Consider the following 18,074-nt stretch of genomic DNA (forward strand, 5'->3'; position numbering starts at 1 on the left):
AGAACATTTAACAACCTATTTTACACTAATAAAAACACAATCAGAAACTTCATTAAAAATAGCAACGGTAGAACAGGGTCAATAAAAAGAAATGCCAGTAAAACAAAAGGAAAAATTAATTAATATTCATAATAAATATAAGTGATATGTAGCAAATAAAAGTTCTAGTAATTTATTAAAATATTTAGAGTATGTTGGATTATGCTATCCCGCTATAACTAATTTATAGGTAACTCATTTGTCATTACATTTTTTTAAATTTTTTTTTATTTATTTTTTTACCATATTTATATTACATATGACTTTTTTCTAGAATATTTGTTAAATGATAAATAATAAATGATATGGCAACGTTGCACTTAATTAGTTCTCAATCGTATTCTTTTTTGTGTTTTTTTAGGGTCAGTGGTAAGTTCTTTGTTATTTTTAAGTATTCTCAATCGTTCAGCCGAAAAGGTATAACGTTCTCAATCGTTCGATAGCCATTTACCCACGGCGACTCGTTACTTAAGCGAAATGCGAAGTTAATGTCAACATCCAAATGCTTTGTTTTGACGGCCGACGGCCTCACTTTGTCTCATCGGCAACGACGAACGAAAACAACTTTTTGGCCAATCGTCGGCCAATCGAAAACATCACCATAGAGCTCATATCTCTGCGCAAAAGTCTGAAACACTTGAATGGGGTTATGGTTGTACGACGGCACAAACACAACCGAGCACGATCATAACGTCCTATGATTTACGGCGTGCGTTTTCTTCGGGCAGAAATAAATCTTCCGAATCGCACGCCCGTCGCCGACGTAACGCGAGCGAAGACAACAATAAAATAATGGGAAACTATAAATATACACGAAAAGTGTATAAAAATATTACCGTTTATTTATACATTTGTAATGGTCGTCCGCCCCTTCCGAAGGTGTATGAATGACTTTCGTGGAAGGGATATACAAACAATTAGCGGAGGATTACACGCGTGTCGTACAATATATAATATACATAAAATCAATCGACACACACCGAGAATGTGCAATATCTTATTGTTATTGCAACCAGTAATAATGCACTGATGATTTCCGTCTGATCACGATTATAATAATACATATACATAATTATTCATTTGTACGCCATTAGAAGTATATACAATTCACGTCGATAGTGTACCTACTCCTCATTAGTAAATTTCTAGTACTTCTCGACTGACCACCGTACAGATTATACAAATACTGTTAGCATACCGTTGCGAAAAATGTGATCAAACATACAGTGCGATTCAAGTGTAACGATTTTTGATAATTTTTTTTTTTTAATTTTTCTCACAGAAATATTAATGGCTTCGTCCTAGACGACTGTCGTACCTCTTTTAATATTGTACATTATAATATCTGGATAAATTCGACGTAAACAATGCGATGTAGATGTAAATTATCCGTTTTATTGGTTTACGATTATATATTATCTCACTGTTAAAATATTTTACAACTACGTATTTGGTGTCACATATACAATCATTTGAATGGAATCGACTTCATTTTTTTTTTTTTTGTGCTTTATGAGCCATTAAGGTCTTTCGCAGCTTCTATTAATCCTTTCCGCACATCATGGTCAGTAGCGGTCTCGATGTTAGTAGTCACGTTTATCATTTGACTTCAATAATTGTGAATATTTCTAATTCTACAGTGATATATCCAAATATCTTGACTGACGTGGAGACATCTATGAGTGTGAAATTGAATCAGTTTTTAGTAATAAAAATTGTTTACAGATTCGACGTGTTCCTATAATTCATTATAACGCGAACAATTATTTTTAAAGTTATTATTTTTCAAGCACAAGTTATATAATGACGTCATCAAACACGACGTAACAAGCTAAAAGCGTAAATACCAACCTACTTTAAAATCGGATGAAAGACATAAGGAAATATATAATATAATAATACTTATATCCCTTTATTCAAACCCACGTATTATGTTTATTTTCTTGACATGAATTTCATATTATCAACATAAAAATCACTTATTTCGAGTTACAGAATTTACAACAATTAAGAGTTTTTAAAAAGAAATCCCCTTCTGGAAACGTGAATAAATACGAGTGCAGTCATTAATTTATCGTGAACGCCGTTATTGGATAGTAAAACTAAAAAATAAACAGCCAAATATATGATCTATAAATATAATCAAATTCACAATTTATTAGTTATTCAGTTAAATATTAATCCTTATTATATAATTTTTAAAAATCAAAACTGAAGCAAACGTTAATTGTCAAGTTATTGAAAATTAAAACTCGTTATTTTTACAAAATCCAAAAAGCATTATCAATCTATCTTCATTCGTTCATTAAGAACGATATATAGTATAAAAGTTAAAATTAATTTTGTAAAAGCTCAATTTATATATCATGGAATAACGGATTTGGTTGAAATATAAAAATAAAATAAAAATAATTATAGGTTTCATTACGTACTACTTATTCATGTACAAGGCTCATTCAACAATGTACCATAAATCCAAATAAATTTAAAACAACATGTTTCTTTTCATACTGATAAACACATCATGACTCATGAAATATAAGTCATAATATATGCCACCCAATTGTGTGCTTACGATTAATCAACATAATTTTGTAAACGACTCGTAACCAAAAAATAGCTGATTTGATTTATTTAGTAGCTAAACTAATATTTTATTTGAAAAAATAAAGAAATCAATTATTTATGAAAAATATAAGACCATTAGGATATTTTAATAGTAATAAGAGATGTAATATTTTTTCCATCATTATTTTTGTACAAAATAATAATCATAATAATAAATAAAATATTACTAATAAAGTAATAAAATTAAATTTAAATTAAAAATTATTAAATGGTTAACACTCGTAAATAATATATAAATAAGTATACAAATAGTTAATACACAAAAATAAATAAATAAAGGCTTAGACCAGAATATTTTATAATTATCAATAATAATAATCCAGGCTAAACAATTATTTATTTATTTCTATACAATAACCATTTGTTTGTTTATTGATATAAAATATTTCTTTTGGAAATAATTTCCGAAACCTTATTTGATACATACAAACAAAATGCAAAATATGCATAAAAAATATACTTACCCTATTCAATATATTCGTGGATATATAGAATTATGACACGAATTATGGTACTCATACATTGATTAATTTATTTCATTCATCATTGATATCATAATAATATTTATTATATTTTGGAAATTCATCTTTAGCTCAAGACGTGTTTTGCACAACCTTATAGAACCGCATAAAAATATTATTCGGCCAATGTAATAAATACAATAAATGTACAATAAAGAACACTTGAGGGAAGGGAGGAAAATTAAATTAAATTGGGATATAGGTATACGCGTGCGAAATTCGCCACTAGACGGTATGAAAACACCACACACGCGTCAATATTTATGCACCAGTGTAACATTCGCCATCACTAGGACATTTCGTATTTTTTTTTTTTTTATCTAATAAGCACACGTCGTTCAATCCACCTAAGAAGGCCAATTTGCAATAGCCACAATATGCCTCATTGATACAATATACACTGTAGTATATTACCGAGGTATAATATGATAAGGTCAGACAAAAAAATTATTTGTACACTCATATCTAAATTTTCGCAAACATCCCCCAGCATTTCTCCTTTCGACATAACTTACCACAAAATCACCAAACCATGATAAACAATAGAAGATAAATTAAATAGTGATTAATACATTAAAGGTAATATCAGTTTGAGTAAATCTGCTGAGTTAATACAGCAATATATATATATTCTCTATGAAATACCGGCTAAAGCATGAACACTACGAAAATGTTCTGAACAAGTAGATCTGGAAAAGGCTTAAACTTTAAAAAAAATAAAATCTTAAGTTCCTTAAACTATTAAACTATATTTAATCATATCACCTTATGTTTTCATTACATAATTTATCAGTAATTTATATAAATATATTATCAGGTAATAATTAATTTATATTACTATATCACCAACACTTGAATTGTTTTAATAATAAAACTCTAACTTTAACTTTGATTATAATCGACTGACCCATATAATATTGTTATAATTATTATTGTTGTTGTTGTTGTTATTATAATTGTAAAACTTTTCAGGACACAACCTTTATAAAATATATAGAATACGAGTGAATGATTTTCAATTCCTATGTCGCATGCGTCTATCAATATTAATATATAAATGTGGCCAACATTCGCATTGCACTGGTATAAATGTGTGGGAGAATACCTACGCCAATACTTCGTGGCGTCATGACCTTAGTATGATACGTGGATCGCGATGTGGTGACAATAATAATAATAATGTTATTACAACGGAGAAAGAATTTTAACGAGTAAATTATGCGCACGCATAAAAAACCGTGAACTCGGTTAAATAAATAACAATATCGTATACACTAGCGAGAAGAGGGTACGAAATAAAAAATAAATATTCAGTGTCGGAGACTCGTTTCAATTTCGTTTGTCATGAAATTATTAAGACGCCGAGAGAAGTTTAAAATACACCACAACATTAATTTCCATGAGAGAATTGGTTTTTTTTTTCATTATCTTTTTATTTCTTCCGAACGGAGAGAAGTATGAAATTAAGTTACACAACGCCAAGATAAATAAGCTTGAAAAACCGCAAAATCCAATATTCATATGTGGTCGTCATTCGCCTTATTTAATTATTTCTGAATACAATCGTAATCGCAAATAGTGCGGCGAGAGGTTTTTAAGAGGCTCGATTACGTTCCTTAAAGGTGATAGTAGTACAGGTATAAATTTATGAAAATTTATATATCAGTAGACCGAACGAAAATTCAGGTAAATTGAAAAATAAAACAACTTTGTGCTTTTGTTAGATTACTTGCTCAGACGAGCAACCATTTTGATAAGATTATCGGAATTGATGAACGATAATATATTATTTAATAAGTCAACAATGCGCTAATAAATAACGAGATTACGGGAACAATCTTAAATGTTAAATATAATTCCTTGGAAGGATTTTTTTTAATAATCATTAGATTATTAAAAATGTAATATTTAGTAGTTTAATAATAAAAGACTAAGACTTTTATTATTAAACTAATCTAAATTTATGAAATGCTATGGAATTTGACTGTAAAATTGATGTTTATTTGGAATTTATGATCTTCGATATTTATCCTTACTCACTCGAAAAATGTAGTTCGTCACACTATTGTAACGATAACGCATGAATATACGTGGCGTAACAGAAAATGCTGACACTTTTAAATTATATAGTTAAGTGTACGATTCGTAGGACCTCTCAGTAACACCCTGTATGCAGTTTATGTGGACGGAGTTGTGTACGCATGACAAGTGAACACTTAAATGAATTAATTTGTATTGTGTTTTTTCAATTAATTTTAACTTTTAAATGCTCGTTTTCAGAGCTAAACGCTCATTAGAACACTTATGGAGAGAGGAGGACGGAAATTATTTTGATGTGACCAGAACCTTTTTTCAGACATTACTGTATTATTCCCCAGGTAAACTAAAAAATAAAAACATCAACCAACATTGTCCGTTATACAGTCCTCCTACATTACAAGGACTGTATACACTTTGAGATCTCAGTTTATGCACAACCATGTAACTGGCCCATGTATAGTTCGGTCGGTTAGACGTCACCAACCGGAGGATTAGTGCAGGTACGCAAAATCAACTGCTTCAGTGTTTTTTTTTTTTTTTTTTATGTATGCCTTGTGCTCACAAAGGAAAAATACTATAATAAAACTTTAAAATAACTCTCACTAATTCAAAGACTAAAACAAATTGGTAGAGAGACACATTACCAAAAAAATTAAAAATTCTAAATGTAACTTTTAAAAAAAAAATTTAAAAAATTCTTAACATAATATAGTTTCTGGAGGACTAAATTCTTATACAGTCGAACTTGGTTAACTCAAAGTTGAAGGGACCGGAAAAAGTTCGAATTATCTAAGAATTCGAATTATTCAAATTTAAAATTTATAAAACAGTACAAAATATATTAATTTCTATGTATTTATTATTAATAAAATAAAATAAGTATATATCAATAGTCCACCCAGAGGAATTTTTTTGTAACGTGTCTGTTTAAACCATTTGTAAACACACTCATCAACATCAGGGTTTTCTGATTCTCTAGTCCTTTTTCTGTTATTTTCACTGGACGTACCCAACTTATTTCAAATTGTTTCTTTATTTTTAAGATAAGTTGACAAAGTGTTAAGTAAAATACCAAATTCTTTAGCCATCAAAGATTTTGTTTTTAATCCATTTTCAACTTCCCGTATAGTTGCCGCTTTTTCCTCGTATGTTAGCGTTTTTAGCAGGCGTTTTAATAACATTACGAACGAAAAATTGCGGCATCACGTTAAAATGAACACAGAGCACTGTACATTGAAGTCATGTATTGTCGCGTGTAGTCGAGCAGTTAGATAAACCACTTATCGGTAACGATAACACTAATGAGTAAAAAAGACTTTATTTTCGATATTAAAATATATACATAGGTACATGAGGAAAATATAACAATTTTATAATATTAAAAAAACTCAAAACTGAATTATCGACGAAAATATTCGATTTAAACGAGATTTTTTCACATTGTTTTAATAAGAAATTCTAGGGACCGGAGGAAAAGTTCGAGGTATCTACGATTTCAAGTTAAGAAGTTTGAGATAACCAAGTTCGACTGTACTACACGTAATTACTACACGTAATTACACGTAATTGGAACTAGTAAGCAAAATCCTTTTATTGCATTTTGTAATGGAAATTATTAAATTTTCTTTTACATACATCCAATGCTATTATATCAAATTGTAGGTTACGAATTATATAATTTTAATTTAGAAAATAAAAATATTGCGTTTCAATATTTATTAGTATTAATGTTTAACATTGTTTGTTCGAATTTATTGTAAAACATAAAATAGTAACATATTTTTTTTCTAAATAAACCATACTAAAATTGTGATTTTTGTAGTTTTAGAATACTTAGATGTATTTAGGTAAATAAATTTAAAATATATTAAAGTAAATATAAAACAATATTTCATACAAGAAATATCGAGAACACATTAATCTTATTAAAATGGGTCATGAATTTCATTGGGACATAACAAAAAAGGAAAAACCACAAATAAATAAAAAGGGTCCAGAACCTTTAAAATTTATAAACGTTATAAACAAATTTTAAAACTCAAACATATAATTGAAATATATTTTGTATTATGATCAATACTTTTATTAAAAAAAGTTTTTGTGCGTTTATTATTAAAAATAGTTTTTTTTTTTTTTTAATTATGATTTTACAAAAGTACGACGTAACATGTATATTTAATGAAATATATAACCAATAAGCAATATTCGGATACTTTTGAATTTGTAATAATTTGAATGAAAATAATTAACAACAGATAAAATTAATTCAAACGTTCGTCTTCGAATTAGTTAATAATAATTGCTTATTAATAATACATTTTATAATAAAATAATTATAATCACGATTAACAGTACCTTCAATTAAATCTTGGTGAGATACAAAATTAAATAATTATTAAACTACCTAATACCTTTACACCATAAATATTAAAATTAAAACGATAAAGATTAATTTGCATGTAATTGTCAAAAATTAGCACTAATAAAATGAAAAAAGAAGATTTACGAATTTCAAAGCAAGATGTTACACTTAGGGGTTAAATAAATTTAATAATTCCATAACGCCTCGAGATCGTTAACTTTTCGAATGAACATTTAAAATCATATTTAATGTAAGAATAATTAAATAAACAAGAAATGATCAATGTTTGAAAGATATATTATTTATTACACATATACGACGAAGATTTTCGAATTACTCTTACTTACAGTTTCCAACGCGTTCATTTTTAAATTGAATTGTTATATCACGAGTTGAATATAATATCTGTCTCTTCCCTCATTCTAAACGACAATATCAAGCCTTTTAACGCATATAAAATATTATTGAATTGTTCTGTATACTTTTAACTTTGTATTTTTACGTGAGTGTTTTTTCCATCAACCATGATGTCACTAAAGTTTTTCTTTTTGTTGCGACGTGACGCTCTCACCTGACGGCGACGGTGTCGATCGCAGGTATTAGGGGTGAGGGTGAAGTGGAGAGGTGTGAACGTTACGTGCCTTAGTACTCTACTATTTCGTTCATGTTTCATCAACAGACAACCTGCAACGGCAGAGATTTGGTAACAGATTTTAAAGTTTCTATTAAGAATGGGATCCTTTTTTACAACAATCGGTTTGAAAATTGTAACAAAAATAAATACATCATGCCAATCAAGTATGTTTCTCAATGTGAAATGCATTTACTATGTGTATTATGTATAAATATAATGCGTCTTGACTGCAGTGGCGTAACTCTATAACCATATAATAATATGCAATAAGGGATATCGAGATATTCAGATTCGACCCTATGATTTCGCTTGTAAAAAAAAAAAAAAAAAATCCTAACAACTCAACGAGCCCCCACAACCAGATCTCTATTCTTACAAAAGGAAGCCAAACATCAAAACCTGCCTAACCTAACCAGCTTAACCTGAAACCTAGCCAAAAACGATTGTTATACTGTACTCTTATAAATACACGCAATAAGTATCTACTGTTTTTATGCAATAATTCAATTTTTGTTTAAATTCTTCAAAGAAACATTATTAAATAGTGATTGAACTCGTGTAGAAACTCGTGTTCGATCTGTAGGGATGGTGGTGATTTCTTTAATATCTGAAGACTGTGTTCCCGCGCTGGAAAGCGTGATCGCCGGCGACCGATTTCGGACTACCACACGATGACATAGATGGACAATACTTTCGATTCACAATCAAATCGACCGTACCTCTGTGAACACTTAAATCCCATTTCTAACGCTATAATTCGCGATAACTGTACGAGAATATGTATATTGTTACCTGAATTAATGGATGAAATAATCGAATGTCAAGATAATACTTTTCAACTGACATCCCAACGGTTTATTCGTACGACTTAAAATGCTTGAAATCGAATGCTATTCAAGGATTAACGCGGGACAATGATTTACGTTAGTAACATCGACAAACGATTATATTTAGTTGCCTACGTGTGCGCCTACAGGCGATTTTTAACAATATTATTGACATTGATTCTTGAACCTTGCGTGTTCGAATGATTATCGTATTAAGTTTTCAACAAACTGATTTTCAACCGATAAAATTATCTTATAACGCAGGGAATGACTATTATTATTATTACACTTGCAATAAGAACTTGAAACACAAACAAATTTAATAAATACATTTTGAAACATTTTATTACATTTTTTCGAAGTTCAGGTACCTACACATAATTATTCACACAAGTTTATAGAATTCAAACTGTCGCTACATTTCGAAAAACACGGAACTTGTAAAACTCATCTAATCGATTTTGTATTATATATTATACTTCGTTTAAGCTTTTTCATTTCAGCGCAGTGCGTTACAAACAAAAGTTTACTTCATTTGATAGTCAATAGTTTTATACTAGCAGTGTATAATGTGACCTACTGACATTCCGCATATTTTTTCTCTTGCGATTTTCATATAAAGGTAACCTGAACAATTTAATATAGAAAACCTACCGGATGACATGCTATAACAGAATGCAGACGTTTTTAATATAATTGATTATCCTATCAAAATATTCAATATTATATCACACGGTGCCATGTTATTACAATACCTAGCGTGCTTATTAGATGGTCAATAAAACCGGATGACCATATCACATTATTATATCAGAATCCTGTATCATAGTTAATATCTAATAACTATAATAAGACAATAATCATAACTGAGATTATAATAACAATTTAGGATTTAGAATTATTAATGACTACCAATTTTTACGTATTTTCAAATTTAATCAAAATCTACACAGTCGATTTCAATGGTGTTTCTGATCTCTTAACATTGACTAGGTCCATTTAACTTAAACGTCGTTATATGTTATATTATACAGGTGCTGACTATGGTTTGAAGTAAAATCGATAGTGAATAAGACTGAAAATTTAGAAATACTCAGCACGAATGAACGATTCATACTAATAGTTGACGTTATGTTTAAACATTAATAAAAACTTTAACAGACATTTAATTTTTGTTTCTACATTTCTTCAAGCAATGATTGAACGATTTTTGGCATTTCCTATACTTAAGCACTTCCCTTTTTCCCATTCACACACAGATCTGTTAATATTATTTTTAATGCTCAATTACACATGTTATACGTAGGAACAAAAAGTCGAGCAAGCATTATTAACCGAAGGTATGACTTAATTGGAGAAACCGGTTAGTTTATGAACACTTAAGTTAACCAAGCCCAAACTGCAGATTTGAAAACTAAGGCGGTTTGGATAAAAAAAAAAACGTTTGATGCCAATAGGTACATTACAATAAGCTCAAATATACCTTCATAAAAATTGAATTTAGCATGATTGTACTCCGAATACCTAAATAAAATGTATCGACAAAATTATTACCTATTTAAAGATTAACCGTGAGTAATTGCCAACATGCGTGCAAAAAAAAAGACGACCGCCAGCATTATTTTTAATTTATACAAACGTGATTCTATAACCACAACCAGATATAACCCTTTATGGTTTCTTCATATGAATAAAATGCATGTAAAATTAAACGAAACACTATGTTAAATTTAAAATAATAGAATTCTATGTACGTGGAAGTTTGGAAATTATTATATAGTCAATGAATAATTATCACAGAAATTATTTACTGCCATAATTTAATATAGTGCTAAAAATATTTTTATAAATTCTTCATTTAAACGATCGTGTATTACACAATTGGAAAATATTTGATAAATCATTATGGATACATTTAATAAATACTCGATCGGTAATATTAGTTCTTCAACTTCTTACTTCATTGTTCTGTGTAAGTTTTCTGACTCTGAATACTAAGTAGGTTATAAATTATTATAAGGTAAGCCTAATAAGTATTTAATTGGTCACTTCATTTTAAAATCATATTTATTTCATAAACTTGACCACTAAATTATAGACGATATGATTTGAAATTAATAGCATAAAACATTACCATTAGTATTTTATTCTGAAAAAAAATGTAAGCCTGCAATAATAATTCCCACGGGTAAATTACTTTCATATTTTGATAAAATTTGTATTTATGCTCGTTATAATTATTTTAAACGTTTAAAATAAATTATACGGCCAGAACAGTAACATAAATACAGTCCCCTCTGCAAGAACCACCTGAGCATTATTTTGTAAAAAAATAAAAACCGGAAAAAAGTTCACTCGAATCATGAAAAAAAAAATGTAAATCAGTGCAACACAACCTCGAATGCAACGAACATCAGTGTCATCAGTTTAAAAATTGTCAGCACTGCAAAGGCTATATAATCGTAAACCAATTCTGTACATAAGATTGTTTCATTCACAAACGAAAAGCATTATTATTAATTAATTAGAAAACGGACAATTCAATAAAAAAAAAACAATTGAATAAATGAGCGTCGTTGCAGTGTACGACGAATATATGATTAATTAAACGACAAACAAGTCGCGCTCGGACCACTATCGAGTATACGTATAATAAAGTTGTAACATGAATTAAATATTTATATATATCGGTTCGACCAAATCGTCCAACAAACTTAGTTCGGAAAAAATCTAAGTATCGCGTTATAAATACCTGCTTGGTATTGAAACCAACAAATTGTTTTTTTTTTCTGCGATTATTAATTTATTATTTTGTTTTTACAACGGAGGTTATAGTCCGTAAATATAATAATATATTTCTGCATAACGGACCATCGACTGTTATACAAAAAAAAAAAAAATCCAAAAACCGTAAGGGAGCGCGGCTGTTAATAATAGCACTCAGAAGGTTTACATATAATAAAGGCAATAATTATTATTATTGGGTACACTCGTGCGTTTTAGACTTTATGGCCATACAACTCGTAGAAAAACTATTCACAGGGCGAGGACGATGAAAAAAAAAACCTCGACAAATGGATTCGCGACGCGATGTAACATTATTATTAATGTTAGGATTTTAAAATGAATTACCATATTTATTTTGATTGATCGTGCAATACGTTTCGGAACAATACATGGCTAAAAGATAATGAACATATTTTTGCTAACTTCGAATTTTGGCATCATATTCTTCCCACCTCACGATTTATTTCACATGCATTCTGGTATTTTATTGAAAAACTTAGACAAGTACAAATTGAAAAGGTTTTCATAATTTCATAACCATCAAGTATTATAATTTTTAAATATATTTTTACTACCAACAACTATACTTTTATATAAATGTTTCAATATCATATTGTTTAGATCCTAATTCTTGGTTCTTTTTTGTGCATTATATCAGTTATTATTATTATAATTGTATGTTTATGCAGCCTTAATGGGTTATGGTTAATAACTCAATGAAATAAGAAACAACAGTGAGTCCCATTACGGAAAGAATTCATTAAACACATGCCTGGATGTAACTGCCTATCAAATGATTGCAAGGAACGTCATTCAAGGTGAGCAGCTTCGATTCGGTTTGAGAAAAATTATAAGTATAAACAATACACAGTTTCATATACTTCTCCGGTGCAAAAAACGTAAGTACACATATTTGTAATCGATAATTGCTGCTTAAGTATTCTTCGACTAAAAAAATTCGTTTTCCAGGAAAAAGGTAGTGCAAAAAGAAAATAAGGGCTGCTATATCCATTTCGGAATAAATGTATGCAAGTAAAAATAACAAGTTTATCATATTATATTTGCATACACCTAAAACATTTTTCGGTTTAAATTATAATTAAAAGTGGTAGACCGATTAGAAATCCTAAACTCTACGAGTTTTTTACCGTAATAATATTTAGAACACTTAAACACCGAACAAGAATAAAAATAAAAATAAATACATTAACTATACCACTATGGTTTTATCAAATAAATAATAATAATAACAGAATTCGAAAGATTATTTTTAATTTTATATTTTAAGAAATACCGAATGAAATATTTGTATAGAAACGTAAAATGTGTTTAATAGGCATAACAGATTATTTAAATAATTAATTTAAAATGTCATACAAATATCAAAATAAAACAATTGCCAAATATGTTTGGTTTTATAACGGAAGATAATGCGAAATAAAATTTTTTACCGCACCAAAACCTCTCAAATAGAGTGAAACCTCGAAGATTGACCTTAACATTTTGTAGTGTTTGTGCGGAATTTGAACACTGTTTTTCAGCTGTCATGTAAACCGTATGATAGGTCAGGTACGCATCCGGAATAATAATTACCGGTATAACAGTGAACTCTTCGTATACGAATGAGTGTGTGTGATATTCGTTTAAAAAACGGAGACACATTCTCAAGTTCAACTTCAAAAATAAAAAATAAATAATAAAAATGCAAACAACAATAAAGTATATTTGACCTATATCAGCGCGTTTCCGAGGATGTTTTGAAATTTAAAAACAAAATATATATATGATCATTTTTAATATTCCGATGTGCTGTACGCTGCTCCGTAAGCTGGTAAAACGATCAAGATGGACTTTGAATCGTCTTATGCCAGATATTATTTTATATTTTCGAGCAGCCACGAATATAAATAATCGCACGGAACGAATTACCAAAGACCAAGAGTATTTTTGTCATCGTTTTTACACACTTCCTAAACACGTTATGCGACGTTTCAAATGGACGTAATGCTCGGTATGCAAATGTGTTTATATTCGTCGGCCGAATCCTTACCGACAAGTCGATCACTGCGAACGATCCGCGCTCGACCCCGTAGTACGTAAGGGCGGTCGCGGGCGCCAACGGGTTATCTAACGCCGCCCGCGACCTTGCCGGTTCGCACCGCGCACGCCCACAACTTCCCGCTGAACTGCGAGTGCAATACTACTATTACTACTACTGCTGCTACAACTACTAATACTACTACTACTGCTATTACTACTGGACAACTACTGTTATAACTACGGTGGCGGGGCCGTGTGCAACCGATGCGTAGAACGAAACCTGTTTTACGCGGTTGCAGTTATGAAAGAGAAAAAAAATGAGCAACGATCCAGCGTGGTGCGGTGCTGGGGATTCGATTCCACCTAGATATCGGGTTTTACCGGCCTATACTGGGCACGACAACCGATGTGGTCGGTGCGCGAATACAGAAACCGCGTTGCAAAGGGAGAGCCATTAGCATAACAACAGGTACCGCGCGGAACACGTTGTCCGTTCCGACTTCCTAACCTAAAATCCGGTAGCGTCGGACCGAAGACGAGAACGGCACCGCGAAGCGAATCGGTTCTCGGAGCACATCGCACGGGCACCGACGTACACCCGACGTTTTACTGTTAACTGTTGTCTCCCGCAATGTCACTCCTTCGTCCGAGACTCGCGGACGGAATACGCGCGCTTTAATCAAAAAAAAAAAAAAATAATAATAGTTAATTAGGGTTGGCACTGACCTCTGGGCGTCAACAGGTTCTCTTTGCTGGACATCCCGTCGTCGGCAGCTCCGGTAACGGCGGTCGGCGTACCGTAGCTCATCTCGAACTGCGCGGGCGTGAGCGCGGACGGCGGCAACTGGTGTCTGGCCGATTTGTCGTCGGCGGCCGGGCGGAAAAACGCGACGTTATCGACGCCGGCGGAGTTCGACGAGTTGGTCATGTTGTTCGCACGTCCGTTGTCGACCGCGGACGACGGGTCGGGCGAGCGTACGGCGGTGGCGGCGGTCGAGGAGCCTTCGAGTTCGGCACGTTGCGACGGCTGCGTCATCGGTACTGACGATGGGATTCGCGGTGGCCAAGTCGTCCGGCGGACATTCGACGGTCGGCGACTTGTCGCACGCGACACCGGGCGACGGCGGCGATAACGAGGTAAACGATTGGCGACGGATTCGCGGCGACTTCTTATCTGGCACTCGTACCTGCAGCGCGGCCGACGGGGGCGATGGTCGTCGGTCGGATTTGACGCGCGAAATCGGACCGCGCCGATAACACGATTACGCGATCGCGATCGGGAACCGTTGCCGTCGGTCACGGGATCGGTTTGCGCACGAGACTACGACGCGCGCGCGAAACGGTCCGTTGCGATGAGAGCACGCGGACGAGAGGTACGCACGACGACGTCGGAATTGATAGCCGTCCGGTAGCGAGCGACGGTATGCGTTCGTGTGCGCGCACCCCCTCTCCGCCGTCCGCGCGTACCATCACCCCGCGGTCCCGCCTACCATCCCACCATCGTGACGGCGCGGACGAACGCGCATACACACACTCGCGCCCGCACCTTACACGCATACCTTTTACCGTGACATTTCTCTCTCTCACTCTCTCTCTCTCTCTCACACTCATCGACAATCTCTTCGTTTTCCGCCTTCGATTCCATTAATTTTTTTTTTCACCTTCACCTTCGTAGACCTACACGAGTGTTTTCCTCGTTTACCGTACTGTTATAATAGGTTTTTTTTTTATGTTTCTCTCTCTCTCGTAACTCCGTACGGCGTTTCGCCATTTTTTCGACCGTCAGCGCTCGTTTTCAAGGTTTTGGGCGCGCGCAGCCTCCTCCTCATCCTTACCGTCGGATCGGGAGGACCCGTTACGTTTCCGTACGTGTTTTCGTATCACCCGTTTCGCGCGCACCCTCTACCCCTCTACCTGTCCTCTTCCGTGGACGACCCCTAGAATAACAGCACGCCGTACGAGCTAATGAATTCGACCGATTCGGAACGTTTAGCGGATTTAGCGGTGACCAAGGGAGCCCGCAGGAAATTTATCAGAGGAGGGCATAATTAAATCAAACGCCGAAAAGCATATTAAAAATGTACTCTTAGCAAACCATAAAATGTCAGCATTATACACTTTTAAGTCGATAAAAACCGAAGTCTTCGTAGTTGTTCAATTGCAAACCTTGTTATTAACTGTTTGATTCATTTTTTCCAGTGGGGGAAGCAATTACCTCGTTTTCCCCCCTCCCCATCTGGGATTCCATGGCGGTGACGAACGACACTCCGCGGAGAAAAGGGTTCATTTCATACGGTAGTAAGGTTACGTTAACAGACGCGGTTACAGAATGGACGGAAAAAATTCCATTCGGACGCGTTAACAAGGTAACCGCAACCGGACCGCTGTCGGTCAAGTGCTCGGGTGGCTGTTTATGCAGGATTCTGTTAACCGACGATATTCGTCCAGAGATGGCTTGATCATGAATTTTGTGGTTCACTGAACTACCGAAAAGTTTGGTAACATAGGTAATAGAAAATTAGTAATTTAATAGAAATTAGGTAAGCTTTTGTACTTAATATGACTTTTTGGTGGTTGGTACCCCTACGGAAAAATGTCAAACCGCGCCTATGTATACACCCGACGTGGGGCGTAATCAAACGCGTAACGTCTTAAGGCTATGCGAGATGTACTCCGGTCGTTATCGCGTGTTTTCGCTAACCGAATACCTGGTAGGCCAACTCCACCGATCCGTCGACGATATTTTTTTCCGATCGCCTTCGCCAGCAGGCGATCACGTTTCTTCCAGAATTCTTCGTCGCGTCCCGTCGCGCCGCATTTCTACACGGCTACCGAACCGGTACACAACAACAATGCAATTTATTGTGTTCGCTCATGAACGCGTAGATCGTCCATGGCAGTTGTGGTGGTGGTGGTGTTGGTGGTGTGGGAGGGGGGTTAAAGCGCATTTTGACGTGTAAAATTAGTAATGAGAATAATCGAATGATTTAATTATTTCAAATAATCGAATCATTCGATTATCAAAATAATCGAATAATTTTTATAATCCAAACAGTAGCAGTGCCAAAGGCGGGCCTGCCTAAAAATTTTGATTAAATTTAATAATTGAAATTATAACTGTTACGTAAATAGTACATGTACCTGTAATTTCGTGGTCCGATATTCCTAAGTCTTTCACACGTCACACACAGCTATAAATAGATTTAATATAGATTGTGTACGTTTTATTTTTGGTGTGGTTGTTCGCGGAAACGACTTAGGCTACGGTTACTATGTATGCGAGTTCCGACGAATAATTGTTCTGACGAGTTCTGACGTATTCGTCAAAACAAACAAACGCATGTTTTTCAATGAGATTGTTTACACTGGTAGCGTTGAGTACGTCACAACATACACGACGTCGTCAGAAACAGTTGAGCGTTCAAACAAGTTTGATTTTTTCGTCCGAAATGTGAATGTTTTGACGAGATTTGATTATTATATAATTATTACAATTTATTTATTTATTTGAACCATGGATCCCGATAAATTAATCAATCTCGTGTATGAGAATAGGTGTTTGTGGGACATGAGTGAACTTTGTAATACTTTCTTCTATTTTCTCCAGTATGTATTTAAATGTTTCTGGTTTCATCCTGAAATCATAGGCGTGCGCAGACTTTATTCGCAGGTTATGCAATAAGAAATATAGGGCCCCTCACAAATAAATTTTCTAATCTTCCCTTAATTTATTTGCATTTTCTTTTAACGCATATAAGATTCAAGTCACAATCTAAGTTTTTGCATATATACTACGTAGCTTCTTTACTTCCCTTAGAATCTAAAATCACACATAATTTTACAGTAGAATATTAAACAATGCACTATAGAAATAAGTAGTTTGAAATTTGATTTATATTTATTAAAAAAAAATTTATTATTTATTTAAGATCAAGTATGTACTATATTGAATGCTTTTGAATAATTTTAACATATTTATAATGTTGTTATTTTATGGAAAGTACTTAAAATCTAAAGTTCAAGTCTTCTTTTTATCGGCACACATGCTTTGAATTCATCTATTACATCTTCAATATTGATTTCTGATGCCATCTTTTGCTCGATAAATATTAACATCAGTGAATCAAGACGTTCTTGTAACATAGTGTTTCTAAGTTTAGACTTTACAATAGACAATTTAGAAAAATCCCTCTCAC

The 18,074-nt window shown here is 33.1% G+C and overlaps 1 protein-coding gene across 1 annotated transcript in view; it reads right to left on the minus strand.

Annotated features, from left to right (window-relative positions):
* Positions 1 to 15,303, minus strand: part of LOC112685420 (putative inorganic phosphate cotransporter) — a 130,621-nt gene extending 115,318 nt beyond the window's left edge. The window contains exon 1 of the mRNA XM_025557283.1: positions 14,605 to 15,303. Coding sequence (XP_025413068.1) covers positions 14,605 to 14,914 — 310 coding nt within the window. The 5' untranslated portion in view covers positions 14,915 to 15,303. The remainder of the gene's footprint in view (positions 1 to 14,604) is intronic.
* Between the last annotated feature and the right edge of the window lie 2,771 nt (positions 15,304 to 18,074).

Source organism: Sipha flava, unplaced genomic scaffold (assembly GCF_003268045.1).
Source record: "Sipha flava isolate LNK unplaced genomic scaffold, YSA_version1 275_pilon_pilon, whole genome shotgun sequence".
Lineage (NCBI taxonomy): Eukaryota > Metazoa > Arthropoda > Insecta > Hemiptera > Aphididae > Sipha > Sipha flava.